Genomic DNA, 25,563 nt, shown 5'->3' on the forward strand with positions numbered 1-25,563 from the left:
GGACCGCTAGTTTATAACATTTGTAAGAATATCCCTCTTACTTCGTGTAAGTCAAATCTGTATAATTTTTTTTAGTCTCACTAATTAATTAATTTTTTACACAAACACGCATGCATATATTTGTAACCGGTTTTTACGATAACGTAACGGTACGACTAAATATCTAATAATATAAATTTATCTAAATTTATGTAACTTAACTTTTTCATGTCACAGGTCAAATGTTAATCATGGCCGTAAATTTTTAAAGAAAGTTCATTACAAAGTTTACATAATATACAGGTTTTTACATCATAAATCGGAATCTATTGCATAATTTTACTTTTTGAAGGCTTTTTAAATATCTTTAGTAAAAGTTAATATTTCTATTTATAACTGCATAAACGGAGGAGGGTATATTTACTAACTAACGGTCCATCCAATGCTTGCATGAGCAAAGCCGGCTCAGGGTACATACTTATACAGCATATATTATATATTGTACCTTCTCAGGGATCACGTATATATATATCCGGTGAAAGAAATTTTGAAATCGGTTCAGCAGTTCTTGAGTTGTTAAACAAACTTATTAAAATTGTTGTTGTTATTATAGCGGGGACAAATCCAACTAATAAAACTCATCAATATCTATTTAGCTTGAGTGGTATCACTATCCCGTATTTTATTCGGATAGATTATAAATAATTGACCTTAGATATGGATACGACAAAATGTCGTCACGACATACTGTGAACGGGTTTTACGTTGACAGTCGTGTGAACTTTCACACCATACAAAATCACATTAATTTTGATATTGCATATGATTAAATGATTGTCAATTAGGCAATATATTGTTGTAACTTCCACTTTGTAGTCTAAGGGATGGATAATATAGGCTAGGAGCTTAGTTTACTTTTTATGAAACTTGGTATAAGCTGATCTTTTATTTGTATAAAATGAAGTTTTTTTGTGGAAATGGAAAAGCACAGAACAGCGTAGAAATGTATACTAAATAGATTGAGTTAATTATATTTTATAGTTTTCGAGATTGCTTCCATCGGCCTTCATAGTTCGTAGTAGTTTTTGTTTTTCATATAAAGATCAAGAAGTCGATCACTTCGATTAGAATTACTTATAAAATAACACTTTTTATAGTTAAAGATGGTACCTATGCATATAATCTGACTTATATTATAGGTTAATTTTTATCCATGAATAATTAATACAACAGAACAAAGTATTAAGTAGTATTTATACTTAAAATTATAACAAAATGCAATCAATTTTTACTAAGCTCCTTCACCTCTTTCTTATACTTGATTCTTTTATTTTTACCCATTTGCAGAATCCGTTTTACCAACGGGTCTTTTTTCAAAGCCTCCCTTACAGCGGTCTCATCGATCATCGTCAGAATTGTTGTCATCTTCCTCGTCGGTTGTATGACTATTTGCTTCATTGCTTTCATTGTTTTTAACTTCTCTAAATCTGCCAATAACGACGCGTCGGAATGCCTTAAATTCTTCCTTTTTTCGCCTTTTGTTTCTTCGCTTAGAACTTTGTCGAGCCTCTCCATCAAATTATTCTGACGCTTCATAACGTGAGACAAGTCTGGTAGGAAAACGTTGAAATTTGGTTCCTGTCCTGTTTCTCTGACTGGTTTTGGAATGTGAACTTTATGTGTTACGGGATTGAAGTTAAAATCGATTGTTGTTAAATGGGACTTCTTTCGTACCATCGCAAAAGTGTCTAGTTGTCTCTTTATTTGTTGATTGTCCTGTTTCTGTATTACAAAGGGTATTATTTGCGTATTGTAAAGGGAAGTTTCGGCTTTTGTTTTTCTTGTGTCTTCTGATCGAGAACGTTCTAGAAGCTTTTGATTTTCGATTGTTTTTGGTGTTTGTTTATTTTCATCTGTTTTGTTAAGTATTGATATTGCGTATTCGTCGAGTATTGTTTCCTTGTCGGAGATTTTGTGTTCTATTTTAAAGATGTACTGCGATTGGCTGTATGCTGGAATTTGTGAAATTTACTTTTTGGTTTTGTTGAAACAACTATTTAATTCTGAACTGTTATTATTTCTTACTAGCTGCTCTCAGCGGTTTCACCCACGTGGCTCCACTCCTGTTGGTCGTAGCGTGATGATATAATATAGCCTATAGCCTTCGTCGATAAATGGGCTAACACCGAAAGAATTTTTCAAATCGGACCAGTAGTTCCTGAGATTAGCGCGTTCAAACAAACAAACTCTTCAGCTTTATAATATTAGTATAGATAGGAAGTTGTATTATTGACCTCGAAATATAAAACTTTCCTATTCACAAATAAACACAAATACCTAGCCAAGTGAAAACAAAACTTTAATTATTCTTGTAATAAAAAAAAAAAAACAAAACATAGTCTGAAAATATCTCAAAGATTCCTCCAGTTTATTTCCTACGATGTTTTCCTTTTGAAATTCTATTATAATATTTCAGTTAAATTTAACAGAACATTTTTCAAATTGTTAATTCTTTGAAGAATAATTTGACTTTTATTTTAACATTTCTATTGAACTAGCTTTCCGCCCGCGGATTTGCCCGTGTTTTTCAAAACTAACAAATTATGTACTAAAATCTTCTGCGAGAACCATTTTACCGATTCGTGAAAACAGAATGAAAATCGGAGCAGTCGACTTTGAGATTATCATGAACAGACACTGTTTTACCAATTTTACATTCACAAATCATGGATATATTCAAATATCACTGAGCGATCACCCATCCATTTGTTGACCGGGCATAAGGTTGCTTAACGCGCATACCGATATTATTTCGCAGTATTATTTTGAGTTTAAAAATAAACATTGTACTTACACACAGAGTGGAATAAAATAAACAATATTATTTGCATTATCGGAATATTTATTATTGTAACAAAACACGTTGCAATTTATTGAAAACTATAAAATAGTTTGTAGTGTAGTGGTTAGTTTACAAAAGAATAGGTACCGGATTCGATTCCCGGATAGAATTTTAATTAAGTATGTGATTATTCAAATACTTAATTTCATTTCTATCCACACTACATCCTATCCTATCCTGTACTAATATTAAAAATGCGAAAGTTTGTGATGTGTAGGATATGTTTTATCCCGGAAATCCCACGGGAACGGGAACTATGCGGATTTTCTTTGAAAACGCATGCGAAGCCGCGGGTGGAAAGCTAGTGATTTATAATATAAGAAAACTAGCGACCCGCCCCGGCTTCGCACGGGTGCAATGGCGGCTGGCCGGTACCGCCGCAAACGCTACGTCCCGCAAATTTTAAATCTGTAATATCTTCGAAAATATTCACTTAAATCATACGGTGTAAAGGGCCATATAGATCTATATTAAATGAACAATGTATTCAAGGTATTTAATTGGTTAAGGATTAATGCTGTATTGGTTAAAATCGCTTCGAAAATTAGCCATTATTTGTCGTAAAAAGTAATGACAAAAAAAAGTTATTGTGGGTTATCCATAAGAGATAGACATATACCATGACGGACTTTTCTGTAGACCTTTTCAATGTGTACAATACTTACTTACATTATTTTGATAAAACTCGTAGGGTTCAGCCTGCGTTTGCCATGTAAGCGGAAAAAATGTATGTTCGAGACATGAGAAAGGACATAGGTATAGGATAGGTTTTTTCCCGGAGATCCCAGGGGAATGGATACTATGCGGATTTTACTGTGACTACGCGTAACACAGGCGAAGCCGCGGGCAGATAGTTAGTTTAATTTGAAAGATATAAAAGAAGAGATAGATAAATTGGTTGAATTACTACAAATGCACTTGTTTTGATTATAGAGATATGTGTGCAATAATAACATTGATTTATGTGATGTACAGTCGATGAATAAAGTTATTTTTTAATTAAATATTTTTTGTAATTAAATATTAGATGTATATATTGCATTGGTTTTATATAAACCTAGCGGTCCAGCCCGGCTTCACCCGTGGTACATGTTTACGTTTCCTCCATTCTCGACCTACCTCTAGTAAAATATAAAAAAAAAATAACGAAATCGGTTCAGTCGTTCTTTAGTTATGCCTCCCATTTTGCGATTAATTTTTATGTTATAGATATATGTTATTATTATTTATAAGGAATATCGTGTTATTCCATAAGAGTAACATCTAAAAATAGCTTACAGCCTAAATAAACAAGGACGCTTGTGACGGTGTGTGTCTGTTACTCTTTCACGCAAGAACAGTTGATTGAATCAAGACAAAATTTCCACAGGCATAGATTATATTATACACCCACGACCGTCTTAATTAATATAATACAAATATCTGTCTAATTTCCTCTTTTTTAATACTGAAAATTATATAGATACTATCTTTCCGCCCGCGGTTTCGCCCGCGTTTTCAAAGAAAAGCCCGCATAGTTCCCATTCCCGTGGGATTTCCGGGATAAAGCTTATCCTATATGTTAATCCAAGTTACTCTCTATATGTATGCTGAATTTCATTGTAATCGGTTCAGTAGTATTTGCGGACCGAGTAACAAACGCACACACATCCATCCTCACAAACTTTCGCATTTATAATATTAAGTAAGATAAGATTACATATACTGATGTGTGAGTGAAGCTAGCTCAAAATCACAAAAAAATCCAGCGCTGTTACAAGCTTGGTCTGCCAAGGATTAAAGAACAATAAACAAGAGCGTGTGTGCCGAGCCCTCGTGTCAGAAGTGAAACTTCTTTGGCAATATTCTAAGTAGTGTCCGACCGAACTTTCGGTTTCGGTTTCGGTTTCGGCCGAGTTTCGGCCAAAAATCAAGTTTCGGCCGCAGTTTCGGTTTCGGCCAAAATCGGCCGAAACTTTTGCCGAAACCGAAACTTATTTCGCAAGTTCAGTGAACTTAGTTCACACACGTTCACGCTCGCCTAACTTCGTTTTCCTCGGCAACGCTTTGACGGACGCTGTCAAGACGTTGGTTGACCCACGCTGGTGGAAACAATTTTTGATTATCTATGTTGAGATTGGAACTGGGTGTAATAGTAATTAATAATTATTATTTTTATATAAGAGGTACCTAAAAGAGACTGATTATTCTTCTAAAGTCTTCTAAGTACAAATACCAATCCAAAGTATTAAAGACTCTTTAATAAAGAGAAAGATCTCAAAATACCAAAACTTAAGTATTTAAAGTAACAGTAACAAGTACTGATTTGATTTAGATGACTGATTTTACTGAGAACTTAATTTGAATTTAAATTAAAATTGTTATTATTATTATTTGAAAAATATTATTTTTTTATTTTATATTAAACTAGCGGTCCGCCCCGGCTTCACCCGTGGTACATATTTATGTTTTCTCTACATAAAAACCATCCTCGTACTTCAAGGAATATAATAAAAAAAGAATTATCGAAATCGGTTCAGCCGTTCTCGAGTTATGCGCTTACCAACACATTTTGCGATTCATTTTTATATATAAGAAGAAGATAAATGATTACAACAAATTTAATATACTATGTTTTCATTTCATGCCCTAATTAAGGCAAAATAATAGGTAAAATGCACCAAAGTTCAGTATTTTTAGAAATTTCATACTTGACCACGTGAGTTTCGGTTTCGGTTTCGGTTTCGGCCGAAACTGAAGCCACGGCCGAACATTCGGTTTCGGTTTCGGTTTCGGCCTGGAAACCAGTTTCGGTCGGACACTAATTCTAAGATACCAAAATCGTCGCCTTACTCCATGACGTAATGGTATTGCTATGACCGTGAATTATAATCTCAACGCGCCTAACGAAGTTTCATTTAAAAAGGGACAAACAATAACAAAAATAAGGGTTTTTCTTTGCGCATGTACATTGCAATTGCACGCGTATGCTGCACTAATTCAAATGTTTTGCTATTTATAAATTACTAGCTGATTCACGTGACTTCGTTTGCTTTCATAACGAATAACTACTATTTTTTTCTTAAAAATTCTGCCTGTTTAAATCAGGGTCACATAGTTCATCAATTGTTTTTAACTTTAGGCTCGCGTTGCTAATAGTAGGGGAGCCCAGGATGCTAAATGTGGATTTACTCGAGCGTCACGGGAACCTATTAGAATTGGTAGATTAGACCATAGCGAGAAAAAAAGGTCCTATAATGTTTTCACTTTTAGCGGTGGGGAAGGGTTTTTTGATTTTTTTTAATTTAAAAAAGAAAAAAATTGGCTTGGAAATACTCAAGCGCGTTAGATATTGATATTTTGCATGCTCCAGGACGTCACTGAAAAAAAGTATACGTTAATCTGACGATTTAAGTGGCCGCGATTTAATCGCTATGAAGAAAGGGTAAAAAATAAAAGTAATATTATTCGAGCGCGTCAGATTAATATATGGGGGGGTTAATTACAATATAAGAAGTCCCCATTTCGCTAATCTGACGATTCGAGCTCAACCTTAGGGAATTATGGATTATTCAAATTTTCCAGCGGGGCCCCTGAGCGCACCCACCAACCACTACTGCTCATATTGACTAGAGGTACTAATGAATAGCTAAGGTACCGTCCCTTATAGTAATCTGACGCGCTCGAGTAAATCCCAAAATCCCCTCTTGGCCTCCCCTACTATAAAACTTAACAAAAGCCGCGTGTCATTCATGTTTTATAATATAATCCGGTTGCCTAGCAACCGTCGATTACTAAATTTAGACAGGCGGTTGCCATGGCAACCAAGAATCTGAGATACGTTTATGAAAACATATTATAAGCTTAGATTATAAGATTGAGATAAGTAAGATTTGTTGGCATAGAATGAAGGCCTTTGGTTCGATTCCTGGTAGCGAAATAAAGAACCACATCATTAATGTGATATAATTCCCTGTCTTCACTTTTTATACTAATTTAGGTACTGAAACAAAAAGATTATGCACATGCAATACACCATTGACTAAATTTAATCATTTACACGATACGACACGACACGATAAAATATTATATTCGTACACGATATGTTTTGTATTTTTTAGTTTTTTCTTGCAGTCTTTAAATTAATCTTTAAAGACTGGATTCTCAAATTGGAATTGATTTGATTATGTCTCAACTCTCATGCAAGATAACTGAATTTAATTCAGGGCTGATTTTTCAATCCTTGGTTAATACCTACTTATTCGTCGAATAACGTATTAAACTACCATTTTAACAATGTATTCTTTGCCCGTCTTTGACAGTTTACGGGTGACATTTTAATATTATCGTATAATACTTTATTGGGTGGATAAGTTTTAACCATGGATTGAAAAATCGGCCCTCAAATACTCAATTTAGAAACTGGCTGTACACAGTACAAGTCGAGTATAACCTCTAAACTAAGTTCCTACATTATTGACATTTTTGTATTAATATAATATACTAGCTGTTCCCCGCGGTTTCACCCGCATTGCTCCGCTCCTATTGGTCTTAGTGTGATGATATATAGCCTATAGCCTTCTTCGATAAATGGGCTATCTAACACCGAAAGAATTTTTCAAATCGGACCAGTAGTTCCCGAGATTAGCGCGTTCAAACAAACAAACAAACAAACTCTTCAGCTTTATAATATTAGTATAGATTTTTGAAGTGAAAACTTCTTTAGCGGCGTTGGGTATAAAATCTTAAACTCGCGTCAGGACTCAGGACACGTGGCTTGATCGAAAAAGCGTAAGACGGATACCATTCCAAAATATCAAACATGCTCAACGTTAATAATCAAGTTTTCACTTCTGCCGGCACTCCCGGAGTGCAACCCGTCTTTTTTTATTATACCTTCATTTTTAACCGACTTTAAAAAAAAGGAGGAGGTTATCAATTCGGCCGGTATAATTTTTTTTTGTTACAGGTAATACGGGGTGTTCATATAGAACCAGCACACATAGTTAAAAGGAGAAGTATAGACCAACCACTAAGAATAAGTATATTTTATGACCACTCTGTATATAGGTTAGTATATTTTCACTATTTTTTACATTAAATAAATCATATATCTTGTTTCATATAAATTTAAATAAATACGGTATAAGAATGATGTTATAGGAATATAAATTTTGTTCATTTATTTTCTCCCTATTCTTTTACAATTGTTATATTCTATAATAGTGGTCCGCCCCGGCTTTGCCCGTGGTACATATTTCGAAATAAAAAGTAGCCTATGTCCTTTCTCGGGTATAAAAATATCTCCATACCAAATTTCATGCAAATTGGTTCAGTAGTTTAGGCGTGATTGAGTAACAGACAGACAGACAGAGTTACTTTCGCATTTATAATATTAGTATGGATAAGTAGGGAAATTTTAAAATTTCATACTTTGGTTAAAAGATATTAGTCTAGTAATTAAAAATATTTATTTTTCAGGTTAGAACAAGAAAAATTTGAAATGATAAATGTAAGTATTTTATATAGATAGGTATAGGTACAATATTATAATAATATGAAGATTTTTACGTGATATGAAAAAAACATAAATAATAGCTAAATATAATTCTCTAGAAAAATATCAGCAGTTTCTATTTTTATTATTTTTTGATACAATAAATTGGGCTTTCTTAGCACACTTTTCAGTTATATAATATATTATTAATATTTTTAATTAAATTTAATTGATTGCTTTTATATCTATTTAATACCTTAATTATTAAACATTACAGAATACAATATTACCAGATGCTGTTAAATTCTGGGAACAAGCTTTAAAAGTGAGGAAAACCGGGGGACCAATAAAACTAAATAGGTAAGTGTTATTTTATCTATTTATTCATTAATTTATTTATTTACATATTTATAATCCGATCCAACTAACAATAGGAAGGGAAACTACCTTAATTTTTTAAATGTTATTTGAAAAATCTATACTGATATTATAAAGCTGAAGAGTTTGTTTGAACGCGCTAATCTCGGAAACTACTGGTCCGATTTGAAAAATTATTTCGGTGTTGTATAGCTTATTTAGCGAGGAAGGCTATAGGCTATATATCATCACACTACGACTAACAGGAGTGGAGCCATGGGGGTGAAACCGCGCGGAGCTAATTGATATATGTACTTCAAATATCTAAAAACATGCTAAAACTCATGAAATTATTGTATTGTCACCGATCCTTGATAAGTGTACAAAGTTTGAATTAAATCTGTCCGTTTAAAGTGGGTCAAAATCGAGTAAAAATGTTGGTTGGATCGTATCGTATAAAGAAGTTTTTCATGAACTTACAATTTAAACAATATATATTATATACATTATTAATTATTATAATTACAATTTAACAGACAACTAAAAATACATAACAATTAAAGACATCACAAATATGTTGGATATCTACTATGTATATATGTCTATTTTCTATCTATTTTTGGCAATTTTTCGTATGTATACAGGGTGTCCCACCGTTGGTATTCTAAGCTCAATGGAGGTTATAGTTTTGCATACGCTGAGTACGTAAAAAATACTTATAAAATACCAGATGTATTTAAGCCCGAGAAGAAAACATGAATTTTAAGGAAAAAATGTTGTGTGGTTTTATGAAACCACGGTAAAAGTGAAACTGTTCGAGCGCTTCCGAACACTGCTTTGTGTAGCGCATGTCGCGTGACGGTCGGCTGCCGAGTAGGTATACCTACTCGGCAGCCGCGATACACGCGACATGCGCTACACAGACCAAAAAGTTTGAGACGATGTGTTAAAAGTTTCACTTTAAAATTTAGCAAAAAATTTTTGGCGTAATTTTGTTGTTTAAGTATTTTTTACGTGATCAGTGTATGCTAGACTACAAGGTCTTTTGCGTTTTTGTTACTCAACAAATTAAACATTTATGTTTTAGGTATTAACCAAATAAATAATACCAATACATTATTGACTTATTTCACTGATCATTTATACAATACGATACGACACGATGAAATATCGTATCCTTACACGATACGATATATCGTGTCGCATTTATGAGACTATGGAAGGTTTGTTAGAATAAACCATGTCAGTGCACAGAAATGGTATTTCATATCCGATGAGATTGTTGCAATTTGGACAATAGTGATTCTTGTATTTGCTCCAATCCATGCAGTATATGCAGAACACGAAGATGAAACAGCTGAAAATTAAATACATAATAATAAATAAATGATTTGTTCATTTTTTTATTACAACGCCATCTAGTGGTGACGTAAGCAAGGCAAAAACGTTCTTTGGTTATTTTTATATCACGTGTTTTTTTCTATCTGTCAGTGTAAGTTACGATAGAATTGGTTCAGCTATTTTAGAGATAACCCGAAACAGTAGATAAATACACACAGATAATAATTGTTGTATCCTTTAACTACGATCAATAGAAGCGGAGCAGTAATGGAAAAGGTTGCAGAACAATTAATAATGCTAATATACTTCTTCTCTTCTGTTTATGTTACGATTTAGTTCAAAAACAACTTGAGTGATTTCTGAAATTCTTATTTATTATTCTTCCTTAGTAAATAATATCAAACTTAAATTAAATTTAAGTATATTAAACTAGCGGTTCGCCCGTGGTAGATGTTTATGATCCAACCATCCTCGTACATCAAGGAATATTATAAAATAACGAAATCTGTTCAGCCGTTCTCGAGTTTTGCGCATTGCAGCACATTTGGCGATAAATGTTTACTGCATAGTAGATATTTCTAGATTACTCATTACTCACAAAAAGAAGAATATAACAGCTATCGCGTGTGTAATAGCCCCTGATTCTCTAACCACCAGGGTATATACGCGTACCCTGCAGAAAGGACAGGTGATAAGTTTCCTTTCTTGGTCGCCAGGGGGCTGAGGGATGTGGTAACCTAGAATTAAAATAGTATTTATATGTAATATATAGCTTAAATATGTAGTGTAAATTGTATAAGAATGATGTAGGTATTTATAATATTATGTAAATAATAATAATAGTTAAAAAAAACTAAAAAACACGCTTTTTATAGAAAACCGAACTAAAAAATATAAAATTTTATCAAATTAGTGTATTGTCATCGGTCCTCAATAAATCTACAAAGTTTGAACGAAATCTGGCCGTTTAAAGTGGGTCAAAATCGCGCCCAAAGAAGTCGGTTACAAACATACAGGTGAAGCTAATATAAAGCGTGTAAAAAGGAGCTACCAACAAACTGTTTTACAGTTTGGCAGAGTACTAAATATCATGTAAGTGTTTTTTATTCTGGAATAAAAAAATCTATTATCTATCATTCATATTTATATGCAGTCTTTTCGTTCTGTAGTGGCCTGTAGTCTATGCGTAACACAATTCATTTATTGTGATACACATAGACTATAACAGGCCCATGTTGAAAAAGTTATGGGTCATTTGAACCACCAGGTGAACTATCTAGAACGAAATAAGAGCATAAAATAATAAGATTCAGCACTATGCCGTCACTTGTAAGCTGTCCAACTGAGTGCAGATGAGAATTCGAAAGTACAGGTAGAGATGTTTTCCCTTTGTCTCATAACAATATTAATACAAAGTCTACTAATCATATATAGGGATAACTTTCATCATAATATGAGGGATAACTTTCCGAATTTCTTTTGGAATTGAAAATGCAGGTTTTAGTAGAAATAGATCTTATACATTGAAAACCAGGTGTGTATCCGACTACCATTAAAATTTAAATAATAAAACCAATTATGTATAGTATTAATACAACACATATCAAATTATACTATACAACATAAATATTAAGTCAGTTATTCTGGTAACAACGTGGAAGAGCATACATTCATAAATTTTTATTCTTACAAGCCTATATGAGTCGAGCCCCCCTAGACAAGTGGCTTTCTATTAGCGTAAAGATTAATAGAATAGATTATGAATGTATGAGATTGACGTAATCTGGAGATAAATATCTATCATACATTCATAATCTATTCTATTAAACTTTACGCTAATAGAAAGCCACTTGTCTTGGGGGGAGTAGAGTTACCTGGGTTACAAGGTGTTACAGGAGATGCCAATCTCTCCTGCCTCGTATCAATTTCCGTGTACGCTGGCGGTGGCTCAGGCGTCTCAGCCACGGGCAGGGGAGTGAGTCTGAATCCGTCATATGGCGGTGTTTGGACAGGGTTTATACGGGGAAGTGATGAGTACACTGTAAGGGATAATTTGTATTAAATTCAAATTATATTTATTTGCAAGAATGTAGTTACAAATATGTGTTGGTGTCTTATCAATTCATAGTATAAAAGTCCCTATGAAAGGTTGTAAATACGAGATAAAGGTAAACCAACAAATGTTATCAAGGTTTTAGTAAAAAAAACGTAATAAACACGCTTTTTATAAGATGAAATTATGTATTGTATTGTAATTCATACTTTAGTTAGCTAGGCTTCTTAATAAAAATGAAACGCTAAGTGTGTTGTTAAGCTAAACTCGAGATCAGCTCGACCAATGCGGCTCATTTTTTAAGCCTAATTTTTACAATTATGGTTCTTATGGAGAGAAAATATGAAAAAAGAACAATAGGGCAGAACAACGTCGGCTGTTGCAGTTATTTATTAATATAAAAATGAATCGCAAAATGTGTTGGTAAGCGCATGCAAGCAAAGCATTTGCAAGCCGCTCGAGAACGTCTGAACCGATTTCTATAATTCTTTTTTTATTATATTCCTTGAAGTACGAGGATGGTTCTTATGTAGAGAAAACGTAAACACGTACCACGAGCGAAGCCGGGGCGGACCGCTAGTTTATTAATAAAAGTGATTTAGTTTGAAATATCTTGAGATCTTAAAGATGTAATAGTTTGGAATGAAAAATTCTTACATAGATCTTTTGAGACTTACAGATTTATCGCCTCAGTGAGTTCAATATGAATAATATGATACAGGACAACTAAAAATTGAGATTTTAAAATAAAAAGTCCATTTTTTTACTTTTATACGTGACAAGTTCATCGTTGTAATGAAATTCTTCAAGGCTTTAATAATTCTAAATTAAAAATTGCGACGCCTCGATTTCTTTACAAGAATTTGAATACTATCATATTATCTTTTTACACTACATACCTAGTATAAAACAGTCGCTGTCGCTGTCTGTCAGTCTCTAAAGTCGTTTTTTTTAATCTACACTAATATTATAAAGAGGAAAACTTTGTTTGTTTGTTTGTTTGTTTGTTTGATTGTAATGAATAGGCTCATAAACTACTGGACCGATTTTAAAAATTCTTTCACCATTCGAAAGCTACATTATCCACGAGTATCATAGGCTAGGTTTTATCCCGGAAATCCCACGGGAACGGGAACTATGCGGGTTTTTCTTTGAAAACGCGGGCGAAGCCGCAGGCGGAAAGCTAGTATTATATATAGTGATTCGTTAAATATATAGAGAGGAACGTCGTATATAATTTAAGTTTTAGACAACGCGGGCGAAGCCGTAGGCAGTAAGTTTGCAATAAAGTTGAATCAACATGTTACGTATTTACGGGCAACAAGTTTCTTGCAACAATACATGTTAACGCGCTAATCTCAGGAACTACTGGTCCGATTAGCAAAATTGTTTCAGTGTTAGATAGCCCATTCATCGAGGAAGGCTATAGGCTATATATCATTACGCCAAGACCAACAGGAGCGGAGCCAAGTGGGTGAAACCGCGAAGCGCAGCTAGTTAATATAGGTAAAGTTATAAACTCACCAGGACTTTGTCTATTAGTGTGAACTGAGGGTTGATATCGAACTGAAGTACTGGTCAGGGTCAGTTGGTTGGGTCGTCGGGGCCCCTCCTTCGCGACGTCTATCCTCCTGTCATCGAAGGGATCGTAGAATATTGTTTCCTGTAATGTACCTTATGTGTGAGGGATTAGAGCTTTTTTTAACAATGGATATTATTTACAAAAAAGAGCGTGTGTGCTGGGCACACGTGTCAGAAGTGAAACTTCTTTGGCAAGATTCGAAGATACCAAAATTGTCGCTTTAATCCATGACGTGATGGTATTGTCATAAACTCTCAACGCGCCTAAAGAAGTTTCACTTCTGACACGTGTGCTCGGCACTTTTGTTTTCTTTGTTGTTTAGATTTTGATGAAAACTAATTGATTTATCTTAAAATTCCTATCGAGTGCTACTTTTTTTAGCTATAATATTTTATTAGAAATAAATAAATGAAAAAACTTACTTCAACATAGCTTTGGTTATTCTGCCCCTGCGCTTGGCCATTCTGCCCGGAACTCTCTGCCGACAAAACAAATTCTCTGCTTCTAGAAGATGCATTTACCCTTGAATTTGCTAACTGTAAATAAAATACACTGTTTTCTATCTGGCTACTGTTTCCTAGACATCTTTTTGTCCATAGAGAATGATATTTTATCTTGAAAACCTTACGTAAGTTTTTAAATAGAGGAAAGTTGAAGGTTATGTTTTCAGATTTAGGCAGCTCGCGAAACCGCAGGCGGAATGCTAGTAATATTTCATAGTATTAATTAAAAAGTTTATAAACATGTTATATACTGGATAAATTTTGGAAAAAAAATACATTTTAAAACAGCTAATTCCAACCAGATTTCAAAAAGTATAATAATTAAGAGAAATTCAAATTTCTTGTTAGAAACAAGTGACTTATAAATTATAATTAAACAGCAACTGAAAGCAAATATTGTTACAAGTCTCGATGTTATAATAAATGATGAATTTATTTGAGGTCACCAAATATTAATTAATTTGAAAAATATTTTGCGCGTTAATATAAATTATAACGTATTAGCTTTCCACCCGCGGCTTCGACTGCGTTTTCAAAGGAAAACCCGCATAATTCCCGTTCCCGTGGGATTTGTGTTAATCCAAGTTACCCTCTATAGGTATGTGTGCTAAATTTCATTGAAATCGGTTCAGTAGTATTTCCGTGAAAGAGTAACAAACATACATACACATACATCTATCCTCACAAACTTTTGCATTTATAATCTGAAATATTTTTCAATTTAAATTATTACGTAACATTAACAACTGTTGAGATTAATCCGACCGGATTTAATTCAAAACTATTATGATTAATTTTCATTTAAATTATATTCAGTTATATTATTATATAGTTTAACCACCCACTAACTACGTATGTTATTTAAACATGCCTATAGCGTACAACTACATATAACTTTCCGCCCACGGCTTCGTTCTCGTAGCCAGAGGAAATTCCCAGGGAAATGAAATGTTTCACCGCAGTATATAGAAGTCTATATCATTCTCTAGGCACCTAAATCTACTAGATTTCCGCCCGCGGCTTCGCCCGCGCAGTTTAAGAAAAACCCGCATAGTTCCCGTTTCCGTGGGATTTCCGGGATAAAACCTATCCTATGTCCTTTCTCGGGTATCAAAATATCTCTATACCAAATTTCATGCAAATTGGTTCAGTAGATAAGGCGTGATTGAGTAACAGACAGACAGACAGAGTTACTTTCGCATTTATAATATTACTAGTGGTACGCCCCGGCTTCGCCCGTGGTACATATTTCGCAATAAAAGGTAGCCTATGTCCTTTCTCGGGTATCCAAATATCTCCATACCAAATTTCATGCAAATCGGTTCAGTAGTTTAGGCGTGATTGAGTAACAGACAGACAGACAAACAGAGTTACTTTCGCATTTATAATATTAGTATGGATGACATATGTCAAAATTAGAACTCATGGTGCAAAAATTGTATGGTAACTACAGCGAGTTTAGTATAGTTTACTATACGTTATCCACTGCCACTGTAGTATACTATTGCACCTCATGGTAGGCTTTTTAGTTCCGCTACGGCACACTAGGGGCGCTGTACGAAATTTTATACAAACCTCTTACTACAATCGCTAGCGAGTATCGTGTGCGTAAACTCATGGTAGAGCTACTGCCCCCCTAGTCAAGTGGCTTTCTGTTAGCGTAGCGTTCAATAGAATAGACTACGAATGTATGAGATTGACGTAGGCTGTAGATAAACGTATCTACAGGTTACGTCAATCTCATACATTCGTAGTCTATTCTATTGAACGCTACGCTAACAGATAGCCACTTGACTAGGGGGGCTGTTTCGATCCCCGCTTAACTCGCTATCGAATACAGTAAGTTGATTCGATCACGCTTAGGATACTGTTATTATTCTATTTACTGTGGTTCTGTCAATGTACTTACTTCGTTTTCTGGCCTTATGTCGTCCAAATCTATATAAACTGTATGTTGTAGGGAGGGGCGCCTCTCTGGTAAGGGTATCACATACGGCCCTGGAGATTCGCTGGCTTGAGACGCCATTTTCAACTGGAATAGAGGAAAATTATGTTTAAATTGAGATTAGGATTAAGAGACCGCCTCCTCGGTACAGTGGTTGACGCGTGAGCGTAGAACCGCGGGGTCCTGGGTTCGATTCCCGGTGGAGACGAAAAAAAAAAATGTCTCGGTCTGGCAGGACACAGAAGGCTGATCACCTACTTGTCCCTAAAGAAAAATCGATCAGTGAAACAGATGTATGAATAATGCATCTGCCCCCTACCCCACTACGGGGACACGGGACTTCACTTTATGTTTAAATTAGACTTTCAACCATGGTAAAGCTACTACAATCCTACTGATCTAAGTGCAATGATAGGAGATGAAAGAGTTTGTTTGTTTACTTACTTGAACACGCTAATCTCAGGAACCACGAGTCTGATTTGAAAAATTCTTTCAGTGATAGATAGCCCATTTATGGAGGAAGGCTATAGGCTATATATCATCACGCTGCGACCAATAGGAGCGGAGCAATGCGAGTAAAACCGCGGGGCACTAGTACAATATACATATCCAAAAACTACGTTTCGCCTTATCAGTAACCACCTCGTCTTATCACAACTAATTGTTTCGAGCAAATTTTATTTCCCTGTAATTGTCACATGATGTAAATATGCTGAGTAACAGTGTTCCGCATTGAATGGTAAACAATATTTAGGTTAAGCAACACTATGATTGGCCATCTGGTATCGTTATCTATACTAAATACTAATACCACAGAATACGTAGCTAACGCTACAGAACGGACACTCCGCCAGCCGCCTCCCACCAAATGTAAACACATACGTCACCCCGCACGATCATGAGTAATATGGAGCTCCGTCACGCTGGAACCCGCTTTAAAAAAAACCTTACTTTTTTCAGCCTATTTTACCTACAAACGATGCTAATAAATGTAGTATAGTACAATTTTTTGTAGTCTTATTAGTTACTTAGAAAACATCATTGATATCGTTCGAAGTAAAAAATATAAATAATAGCGTGTTGATTAGTTTTGGAATGGGTTCCAAATTGATTGTAGTTTATTGTAGTGGCAAGAAAATTCTTTATTTGCGTTGTTTTATCTTAAATTATTGCAAGAAGGTCACAATAACAAGATTTTAAAAAATAAATAACACTTGTTCAAAAACTACAAACGATGCCAATAAATGTAGTATAGGTCAATTTTTTGTAGTCTTATTAGTTACTTAGAAAACATCATTGATATCGTTCGAAGTAAAAAATATAAATAATAGCGTGTTGATTAGTTTTGGAATGGGTTCCAAATTGATTGTAGTTTATTGTAGTGGCATGAAAATTCATTATTTGCGTTGTTTTATCTCAAATTATTGCAAGAAGGTCACAATAACAAGATTTAAAAAAATAAATAACACTTGTTCAAAAACTACAAACGATGCCAATAAATGTAGTATAGGTCAATTTTTTGTAGTCTTATTAGTTACTTAGAAAACATCATTGATATCGTTCGAAGTAAAAAATATAAATAATAGCGTGTTGATTAGTTTTGGAATGGGTTCCAAATTGATTGTAGTTTATTGTAGTGGCAAGAAAATTTTTTATTTGCGTTGTTTCATCTCAAATTATTGCAAGAAGGTCACAATAACAAGATTTTAAAAAATAAATAACACTTGTTCAAAAACTACAAACGATGCCAATAAATATAGTATAGGTCAATTTTTTGCAGCTCAAGTTTTCTTTATTTGCGTTGTTCTTTATTTGCGTTGTTTTATCTCAAATTATTGCAAGAAGGTCACAATAACAAGATTTAAAAAAATAAATAACACTTGTTCAAAAACTACAAACGATGCCAATAAATGTAGTATAGGTCAATTTTTTGTAGTCTTATTAGTTACTTAGAAAACATCATTGATATCGTTCGAAGTAAAAAATATAAATACATAATAGCGTGTTGATTAGTTTTGGAATGGGTTCCAAATTGATTGTAGTTTATTGTAGTGGCAAGAAAATTCTTTATTTGCGTTGTTTTATCTCAAATTATTACAAGAAGGTCACAATAACAAGATTTTAAAAAATAAATAACACTTGTTCAAAAACTACAAACGATGCCAATAAATGTAGTATAGGTCAATTTTTTGTAGTCTTATTAGTTACTTAGAAAACATCATTGATATCGTTCGAAGTAAAAAATATAAATAATAGCGTGTTGATTAGTTTTGGAATGGGTTCCAAATTGATTGTAGTTTATTGTAGTGGCAAGAAAATTGTTTATTTGCGTTGTTTCATCTCAAATTATTGCAAGAAGGTCACAATAACAAGATTTTAAAAAATAAATAACACTTGTTCAAAAACTACAAACGATGCCAATAAATGTAGTATAGGTCAATTTTTTGCAGCTCAAGTTTTCTTTATTTGCGTTGTTCTTTATTTGCGTTGTTTTATCTCAAATTATTGCAAGAAGGTCACAATAACAAGATTTTAAAAAATAAATAACACTTGTTCAAAAACTACAAACGATGCCAATAAATGTAGTATAGGTCAATTTTTTGTAGTCTTATTAGTTACTTAGAAAACATCATTGATATCGTTCGAAGTAAAAAATATAAATAATAGCGTGTTGATTAGTTTTGGAATGGGTTCCAAATTGATTGTAGTTTATTGTAGTGGCAAGAAAATTCTTTATTTGCGTTGTTTTATCTCAAATTATTGCAAGAAGGTCACAATAACAAGATTTTAAAAAATAAATAACACTTGTTCAAAAACTACAAACGATGCCAATAAATGTAGTATAGGTCAATTTTTTGCAGCTCAAGTTTTCTTTATTTGCGTTGTTCTTTATTTGCGTTGTTTTATCTCAAATTATTGCAAGAAGGTCACAATGACAAGATTTAAAAAAATAAATAACACTTGTTCAAAAACTACAAACGATGCCAATAAATGTAGTATAGGTCAATTTTTTGTAGTCTTATTAGTTACTTAGAAAACATCATTGATATCGTTCGAAGTAAAAAATATAAATACATAATAGCGTGTTGATTAGTTTTGGAATGGGTTCCAAATTGATTGTAGTTTATTGTAGTGGCAAGAAAATTCTTTATTTGCGTTGTTTTATCTCAAATTATTACAAGAAGGTCACAATAACAAGATTTTAAAAAATAAATAACACTTGTTCAAAAACTACAAACGATGCCAATAAATGTAGTATAGGTCAATTTTTTGTAGTCTTATTAGTTACTTAGAAAACATCATTGATATCGTTCGAAGTAAAAAATATAAATAATAGCGTGTTGATTAGTTTTGGAATGGGTTCCAAATTGATTGTAGTTTATTGTAGTGGCAAGAAAATTGCTTATTTGCGTTGTTTCATCTCAAATTATTGCAAGAAGGTCACAATAACAAGATTTAAAAAAATAAATAACACTTGTTCAAAAACTACAAACGATGCCAATAAATGTAGTATAGGTCAATTTTTTGCAGCTCAAGTTTTCTTTATTTGCGTTGTTCTTTATTTGCGTTGTTTTATCTCAAATTATTGCAAGAAGGTCACAATAACAAGATTTTAAAAAATAAATAACACTTGTTCAAAAACTACAAACGATGCCAATAAATGTAGTATAGGTCAATTTTTTGTAGTCTTATTAGTTACTTAGAAAACATCATTGATATCGTTCGAAGTAAAAAATATAAATAATAGCGTGTTGATTAGTTTTGGAATGGGTTCCAAATTGATTGTAGTTTATTGTAGTGGCAAGAAAATTCTTTATTTGCGTTGTTTTATCTCAAATTATTGCAAGAAGGTCACAATAACAAGATTTTAAAAAATAAATAACACTTGTTCAAAAACTACAAACGATGCCAATAAATGTAGTATAGGTCAATTTTTTGCAGCTCAAGTTTTCAATACTTACGAAAGTCCGTGTATAGTTGGCTGTCATTATTTTTTAATACGAAAAACAGCACATACTTGTAAGTCCAACGATTTTGAATTTATATTTTGAGGTATAATCGATGCTACATTTACTGTAGGCACTATAGTAACTGTAAACTTGTGTACGCACGCTTATATTTAATCGGTAATGTCCATATACATATAAAGGTATGCTGTCGGAAGACAAACTGTGAAACTACGAACGATTTCCTTTTCTATTTTCTAACGTCTTAAAATGTATCACTCTATCAAACACTAAGTAGATTTATTCATTCGCACTTATAATCAGTAATAAGCAAGACATACAAATATAAAGGTACTGTGACAATTATTCATATCGTTTGTAGTTTTTATGCCAGTGTCATTTTATTATACCACTACAATTTGGCTAGTTTTATCTGATTTTTCTTGAAGTTATTTTAGAGGATAAATTATTTTACCAGTACTACAATAAACGATAAATGACAATATTAATTCCAATTTTTTATATTGCACTATTTTGAGTTTTTTTTCGTTTCGGATGGAATTTATCCATTATTTCATTTTAATTACTTTTGTCGTCTCAGCAGTTTCGGATTATTAAGTGACTTTGTAACATTGAACAGCAAACTACTGAACATTAAAGATATCCAACTCTTTTTTTTTTAACATATATCATGTGCAATTTAATGTACACTAAATTACGAAACTCCCACACGCATACACAAACACGCACGTGTGCGAAGATGTATGTATGAGCATGAATATTTTTTTTTCTAAAACTACAAACGACACGAAATCCAAGGCTCATAATTGTTTTGAATATATTAACTTATTGAACACTAAATTTTTTGTTTTTTATTGCTTACAGGGGTTCAGCAGCCACTACAAACATATGAGTTTAGCTACAATCAACTACATTGTTTGTAGTTTTTGAACAAGTGTTATTTATTTTTTAAAATCTCGTTATTGTGACCTTCTTGCAATAATTTGAGATGAAACAACGCAAATAAACAATTTTCTTGCCACTACAATAAACTACAATCAATTTGGAACCCATTCCAAAACTAATCAACACGCTATTATTTATATTTTTTACTTCGAACGATATCAATGATGTTTTCTAAGTAACTAATAAGACTACAAAAAAATGACCTTTACTACATTTATTGGCATCGTTTGTAGTTTTTGAACAAGTGTTATTTATTTTTTTAAATCTTGTTATTGTGACCTTCTTGCAATAATTTGAGATAAAACAACGCAAATAAAGAATTTTCTTGCCACTACAATAAACTACAATCAATTTGGAACCCATTCCAAAACTAATCAACACGCTATTATTTATATTTTTTACTTCGAACGATATCAATGATGTTTTCTAAGTAACTAATAAGACTACAAAAAATTGACCTATACTACATTTATTGGCATCGTTTGTAGTTTTTGAACAAGTGTTATTTATTTTTTAAAATCTTGTTATTGTGACCTTCTTGCAATAATTTGAGATAAAACAACGCAAATAAAGAATTTTCTTGCCACTACAATAAACTACAATCAATTTGGAACCCATTCCAAAACTAATCAACACGCTATTATTTATATTTTTTACTTCGAACGATATCAATGATGTTTTCTAAGTAACTAATAAGACTACAAAAAATTGACCTATACTACATTTATTAGCATCGTTTGTAGGTAAAATAGGCTGAAAAAAAGTAAGGTTTTTTTTAAAGCGGGTTCCAGCGTGACGGAGCTGTAATATGGCTGGCTCTTACCGCAAGGATGATACGCAGCGAAAATTACGCTCGACAACATATAATGTTTACAAAAGCATAATGTTTACATATATACTAGATTTCCGTCCACGGCTTCGCCCGCGTTTTCAAAGAAATCCCGCATAGTTCCCGTCCGTTCTTATACCAAATTTCATTGTAATCTGTTCAGTAGTATTTGCGTGAAAGAGTAACAAACATCCATCCATCCTCACAAACTTTCACATAATTATAATATTAGGGTTATGAAGCTATGTTTGTTTGCTTGTATGCTCTATTCTCAATCCGATTTGAATAATTCAAATAATAAGGCTTTAGGATATATATCATCACGCTAAGACCAATAGGCAATAGGAGCAGAGCAATGCGGGTAAAACCGCGGAGCACAGCTAGCTTAATATAAAGAACAAAAAGTATTAATGTTAACTAACCTTTATCTAAATAAAAGGTTGGAGTTAGCAACAGCGTGGTGGTAATTTCGACTCCGGGGGAGACAAAAATATTTAAAAGTTGGTTCAATCATCTATTTGTCCCTGAAAATAATTAAACCATTATTTATACTAAACTAGCAAACCGGGCGAACTCCGTTTCGCCACCAGAGACACCTTTTCTTTTCTACAAACCTCACGGAGCCCGAGACCTTTCCAACGAATGCAAAACCGTGAAAATCGGTTCGTGCATTCTGGAGTTATAGCGTCAGGAAGGAAAACCCGACTTATTTTTATATAGTAGATTACTAAGCCTATGATTCTTTATTATTTTTCCGTTTTACGGGTAATTACGGGTATTTTTTCATTAATGAATGGTACATTTATGTAGTAAAAAGTTTTATAATAACGGTAAAACAGTAAAAGATATTTAGTTCATTGATAAAACATGTATTTTTATAATTTTTTACCAATTTATGAAATTATTGCCTTGAATTAAATGCAATTTATAAATAAGTATTCGAAAAAAAAAAAGAAAAACGTATATTTTGGCGGTAAATCTGTTCAAATTTGTTCTACTAATAATTTCCCTCCTTACAAGTGAAGTGAAATTGATTTTATGATGTGATTATAAACTACATTAACATATGAAAACAATACAACGATACGTGTATTCCCTAAGGATTTAAAACCGGATCTAGGCCGCTTTCAGAATACTATATTTATTTAACACGCTTTTGCTGCACCTGTATGTTTCTATGTAACTGACTCCTAGACTCGATTTTGACCCACTTTAAACGGTCAGATTTAATTCTAACTCTGTACACTTATCAAGGATCGGTGACAATACAATACTTTCATCATTATCTTATTAAAGGATGTACCTATTTTTAGTTTTTGTTTTAGGCTACGCGCAGACATACAGCGTTCTGCGTTCCGCGTTCTGCGTTCTGCGTTCGTCAGTTCTGCGTTCTGCGTTCTAGCGCACACAGGAGCACGTTCAAGATATTTGCGTTCTATTTCGCGACTCTCCGCACGTGAAACATGTCTCTCGAAAGTTCATCTTCCGAAGATGAAGCCTTGCTTTTGTGGAGTCTAGAGGAGTCAAAAAAAAGTAGAAAATGTTGGGTACACCCTATCAACACGAAACGAGATAATATGGGAGAATTTAGTATTCTTATCCCTGAGCTGCTTCAAGATGAAGAGAGATTTTATATTTATTTTCGAATGTCAATAAATAGCCTCAATGAGTTACATGACTATGTAAAATCTGAAATAGAAAAACAAGATACCAATTGGAGAAGACGGACCAGCCATAGCGAGAACGCGAGTTCTTTGTAATTCTGTACAGAGAACGCGAGAACGCAAGCGTTCCGAATGACCGCCGCGGTCTAACTGCGTTCTGTGTGCGCCGGCGCTATAGATCCTTCACATTACAAAGAACGCCGAACGCAGAACGCAGAACGCGGAACGCAGAACGCTCTCTGTCTGCGCGTACCCTTATCTATCTCTATTCAAGACTATAATTCAACCATGTTTAATAAATAATAATAAATGAATTTGTTTGCATTTACTAAATTTTTAAGAATAGAGAATTTGATGTCATAAGTATATTGTAATTTGTATTTTTTTTTTGTATTTATATTTAGAACTGTTTTTTAAGCAGTCCATATCTAAATTATATGTAAAGCCGAAGAGTTTGTTTGAACGCGCTAATCTCAGGAACTATTGGACCGATTTCAAACATTCTTTCACTGTTGGAATTTGGATTACGTGATCCCTGAGTGCTATAGGTTATATAATAAATGTACCACGGGCGAACCCGAGGCGAACCGCTAGTTTTGTAAAAAGACGGTTCGACTAGCCGATAATTCGAGTAGGTCAATACATTTTTATTATCAACAAATGTCGATAATAAAAACAAATTCATAAATAAATAGTACATAAATATATACACACAATATGTCACTTGCTGACATCCAGTTCCTATCTTAACATATCGAATGATTACTGATAAAGGTTAACTTATTTATTGATAAGAATTAAGAATACTAGAAATAGGAAGTACTATAATGTATGTATCACTACTTAGCGATAAGGCCACCGTTTGTACACATTATTTCCTATTAGCTGTACTTTGTGTGTCTCTATTTATTTTGTGTGTGCAATAAATAATTAAATAAATAAATAAATAAATAAATATAGTATAAAACAAAGTCATTGTCGCTGTTCTGTTCATATGTATGCTGAAATCTTTAAAACTACGGAATCTTCTCTAAGCGTATTAATATTCTGATGAATATCATACCTATACTACTGTAAAGTTTCATCGAAATCTGTCCAGAATTATTTACGTCCAAGAGTAACAAACGCATGTTTATCCGTCCTCACAAATTTTCGCTTTTATAATATTAGTAGGAAGTATATTTTGATTTTCCTTAAAACACTAGAACATTCTGTGCCTTGTATACTTTACCACCAGTTTGAATCCAGAATTTGACGAAAAGTAGACAATAAATAATAAAAATATCATAATTATATCACTACTAGCGGTCCACCCCGGCTTCGCCCGTGGTACATGTTTACGTTTTCTCTACATAAAAACCATCCTCGTACTTCCAGGAATATAATAAAAAAAGAATTATCGAAATCGGTTCAGCCGTTCTCGAGTTATGCGCTTACCAACACATTTTGCGATTCATTTTTATATATAAGAAGAAGATTAAAAATTATTTACACTATCTTGCTTGTAGAATGCAATAGAAAATGTTAACTTACGTGCATATTTAAAATTAAATTAACAACAACCGTATAGAAAATACTTCTGGAAAATATTTGGAGCTTACAGAAAATGGCACTCAATTGTCCATCATAGCACCACAGATACACAATAATCACTACATAGTATAAAACAAAGTCGCTTTCTCTGTCCCTATGTCCCTTTATATGCTTAAATCTTTAAAACTACGCAACGGATTTTGATGCGGTTTATTTAATAGATAGAGTGATTCAAGATGAAGGTTTTAGTATATAATTTATTAGGTTTTAGACAAAGCGGGCGAAGCCGCGGGCAGTAAGCTAGTGCTATACTAAATCTAAGAAAAAAATAATTTTAAAATAAAATAATAACACGCATAAACTCACGAAATAATTGTATTCTCACCAATCCTTGATAAGTGTACAAAGTTTGAATTAAATCCGTTTAAATATCCGTTTAAATTGGGTCAAAATCGAGTCTAAAGGAGTCGGTGACAAACCGGTGCA

The 25,563-nt window shown here is 33.2% G+C and overlaps 3 protein-coding genes across 5 annotated transcripts in view; 1 reads left to right on the plus strand and 2 right to left on the minus strand.

Annotated features, from left to right (window-relative positions):
* Positions 1-25,563, plus strand: part of Invadolysin (leishmanolysin-like peptidase, invadolysin) — a 72,192-nt gene that overhangs the window by 24,179 nt on the left and 22,450 nt on the right. For all 3 annotated transcript variants that reach the window (XM_089713852.1, XM_089713851.1, XM_089713853.1), the window contains exons 2-4: positions 7,830-7,930; positions 8,342-8,372; positions 8,635-8,717. In XM_089713852.1, the coding sequence (XP_089569978.1) occupies positions 7,830-7,930; positions 8,342-8,372; positions 8,635-8,717 (215 nt within the window). The remainder of the gene's footprint in view (positions 1-7,829; positions 7,931-8,341; positions 8,373-8,634; positions 8,718-25,563) is intronic.
* On the minus strand, positions 1,261-2,610 carry LOC149475110 (uncharacterized). Its single transcript, XM_089713728.1, has 2 exons — positions 2,589-2,610; positions 1,261-1,991 (listed from the first exon to the last, which is right to left on the minus strand). The coding sequence occupies exons 1-2, from the start codon at positions 2,608-2,610 to the stop codon at positions 1,261-1,263; spliced, it is 753 nt and encodes a 250-aa protein (XP_089569854.1).
* Positions 9,800-16,226, minus strand: LOC149475111 (uncharacterized). The gene is made up of 6 exons (XM_089713916.1): positions 16,103-16,226; positions 14,113-14,226; positions 13,633-13,771; positions 11,930-12,094; positions 10,654-10,792; positions 9,800-10,071 (listed from the first exon to the last, which is right to left on the minus strand). Exons 1-6 carry the CDS (start codon positions 16,217-16,219, stop codon positions 9,921-9,923), a joined length of 825 nt encoding a protein of 274 aa, XP_089570042.1. The 5' UTR covers positions 16,220-16,226; the 3' UTR covers positions 9,800-9,920.

Source organism: Colias philodice, chromosome 31, assembly GCF_061535455.1.
Source record: "Colias philodice isolate Cphi_HAF_F1 chromosome 31, ilColPhil1 Martin Lab GWU primary, whole genome shotgun sequence".
Classification (NCBI taxonomy): Eukaryota; Metazoa; Arthropoda; class Insecta; order Lepidoptera; family Pieridae; genus Colias; species Colias philodice.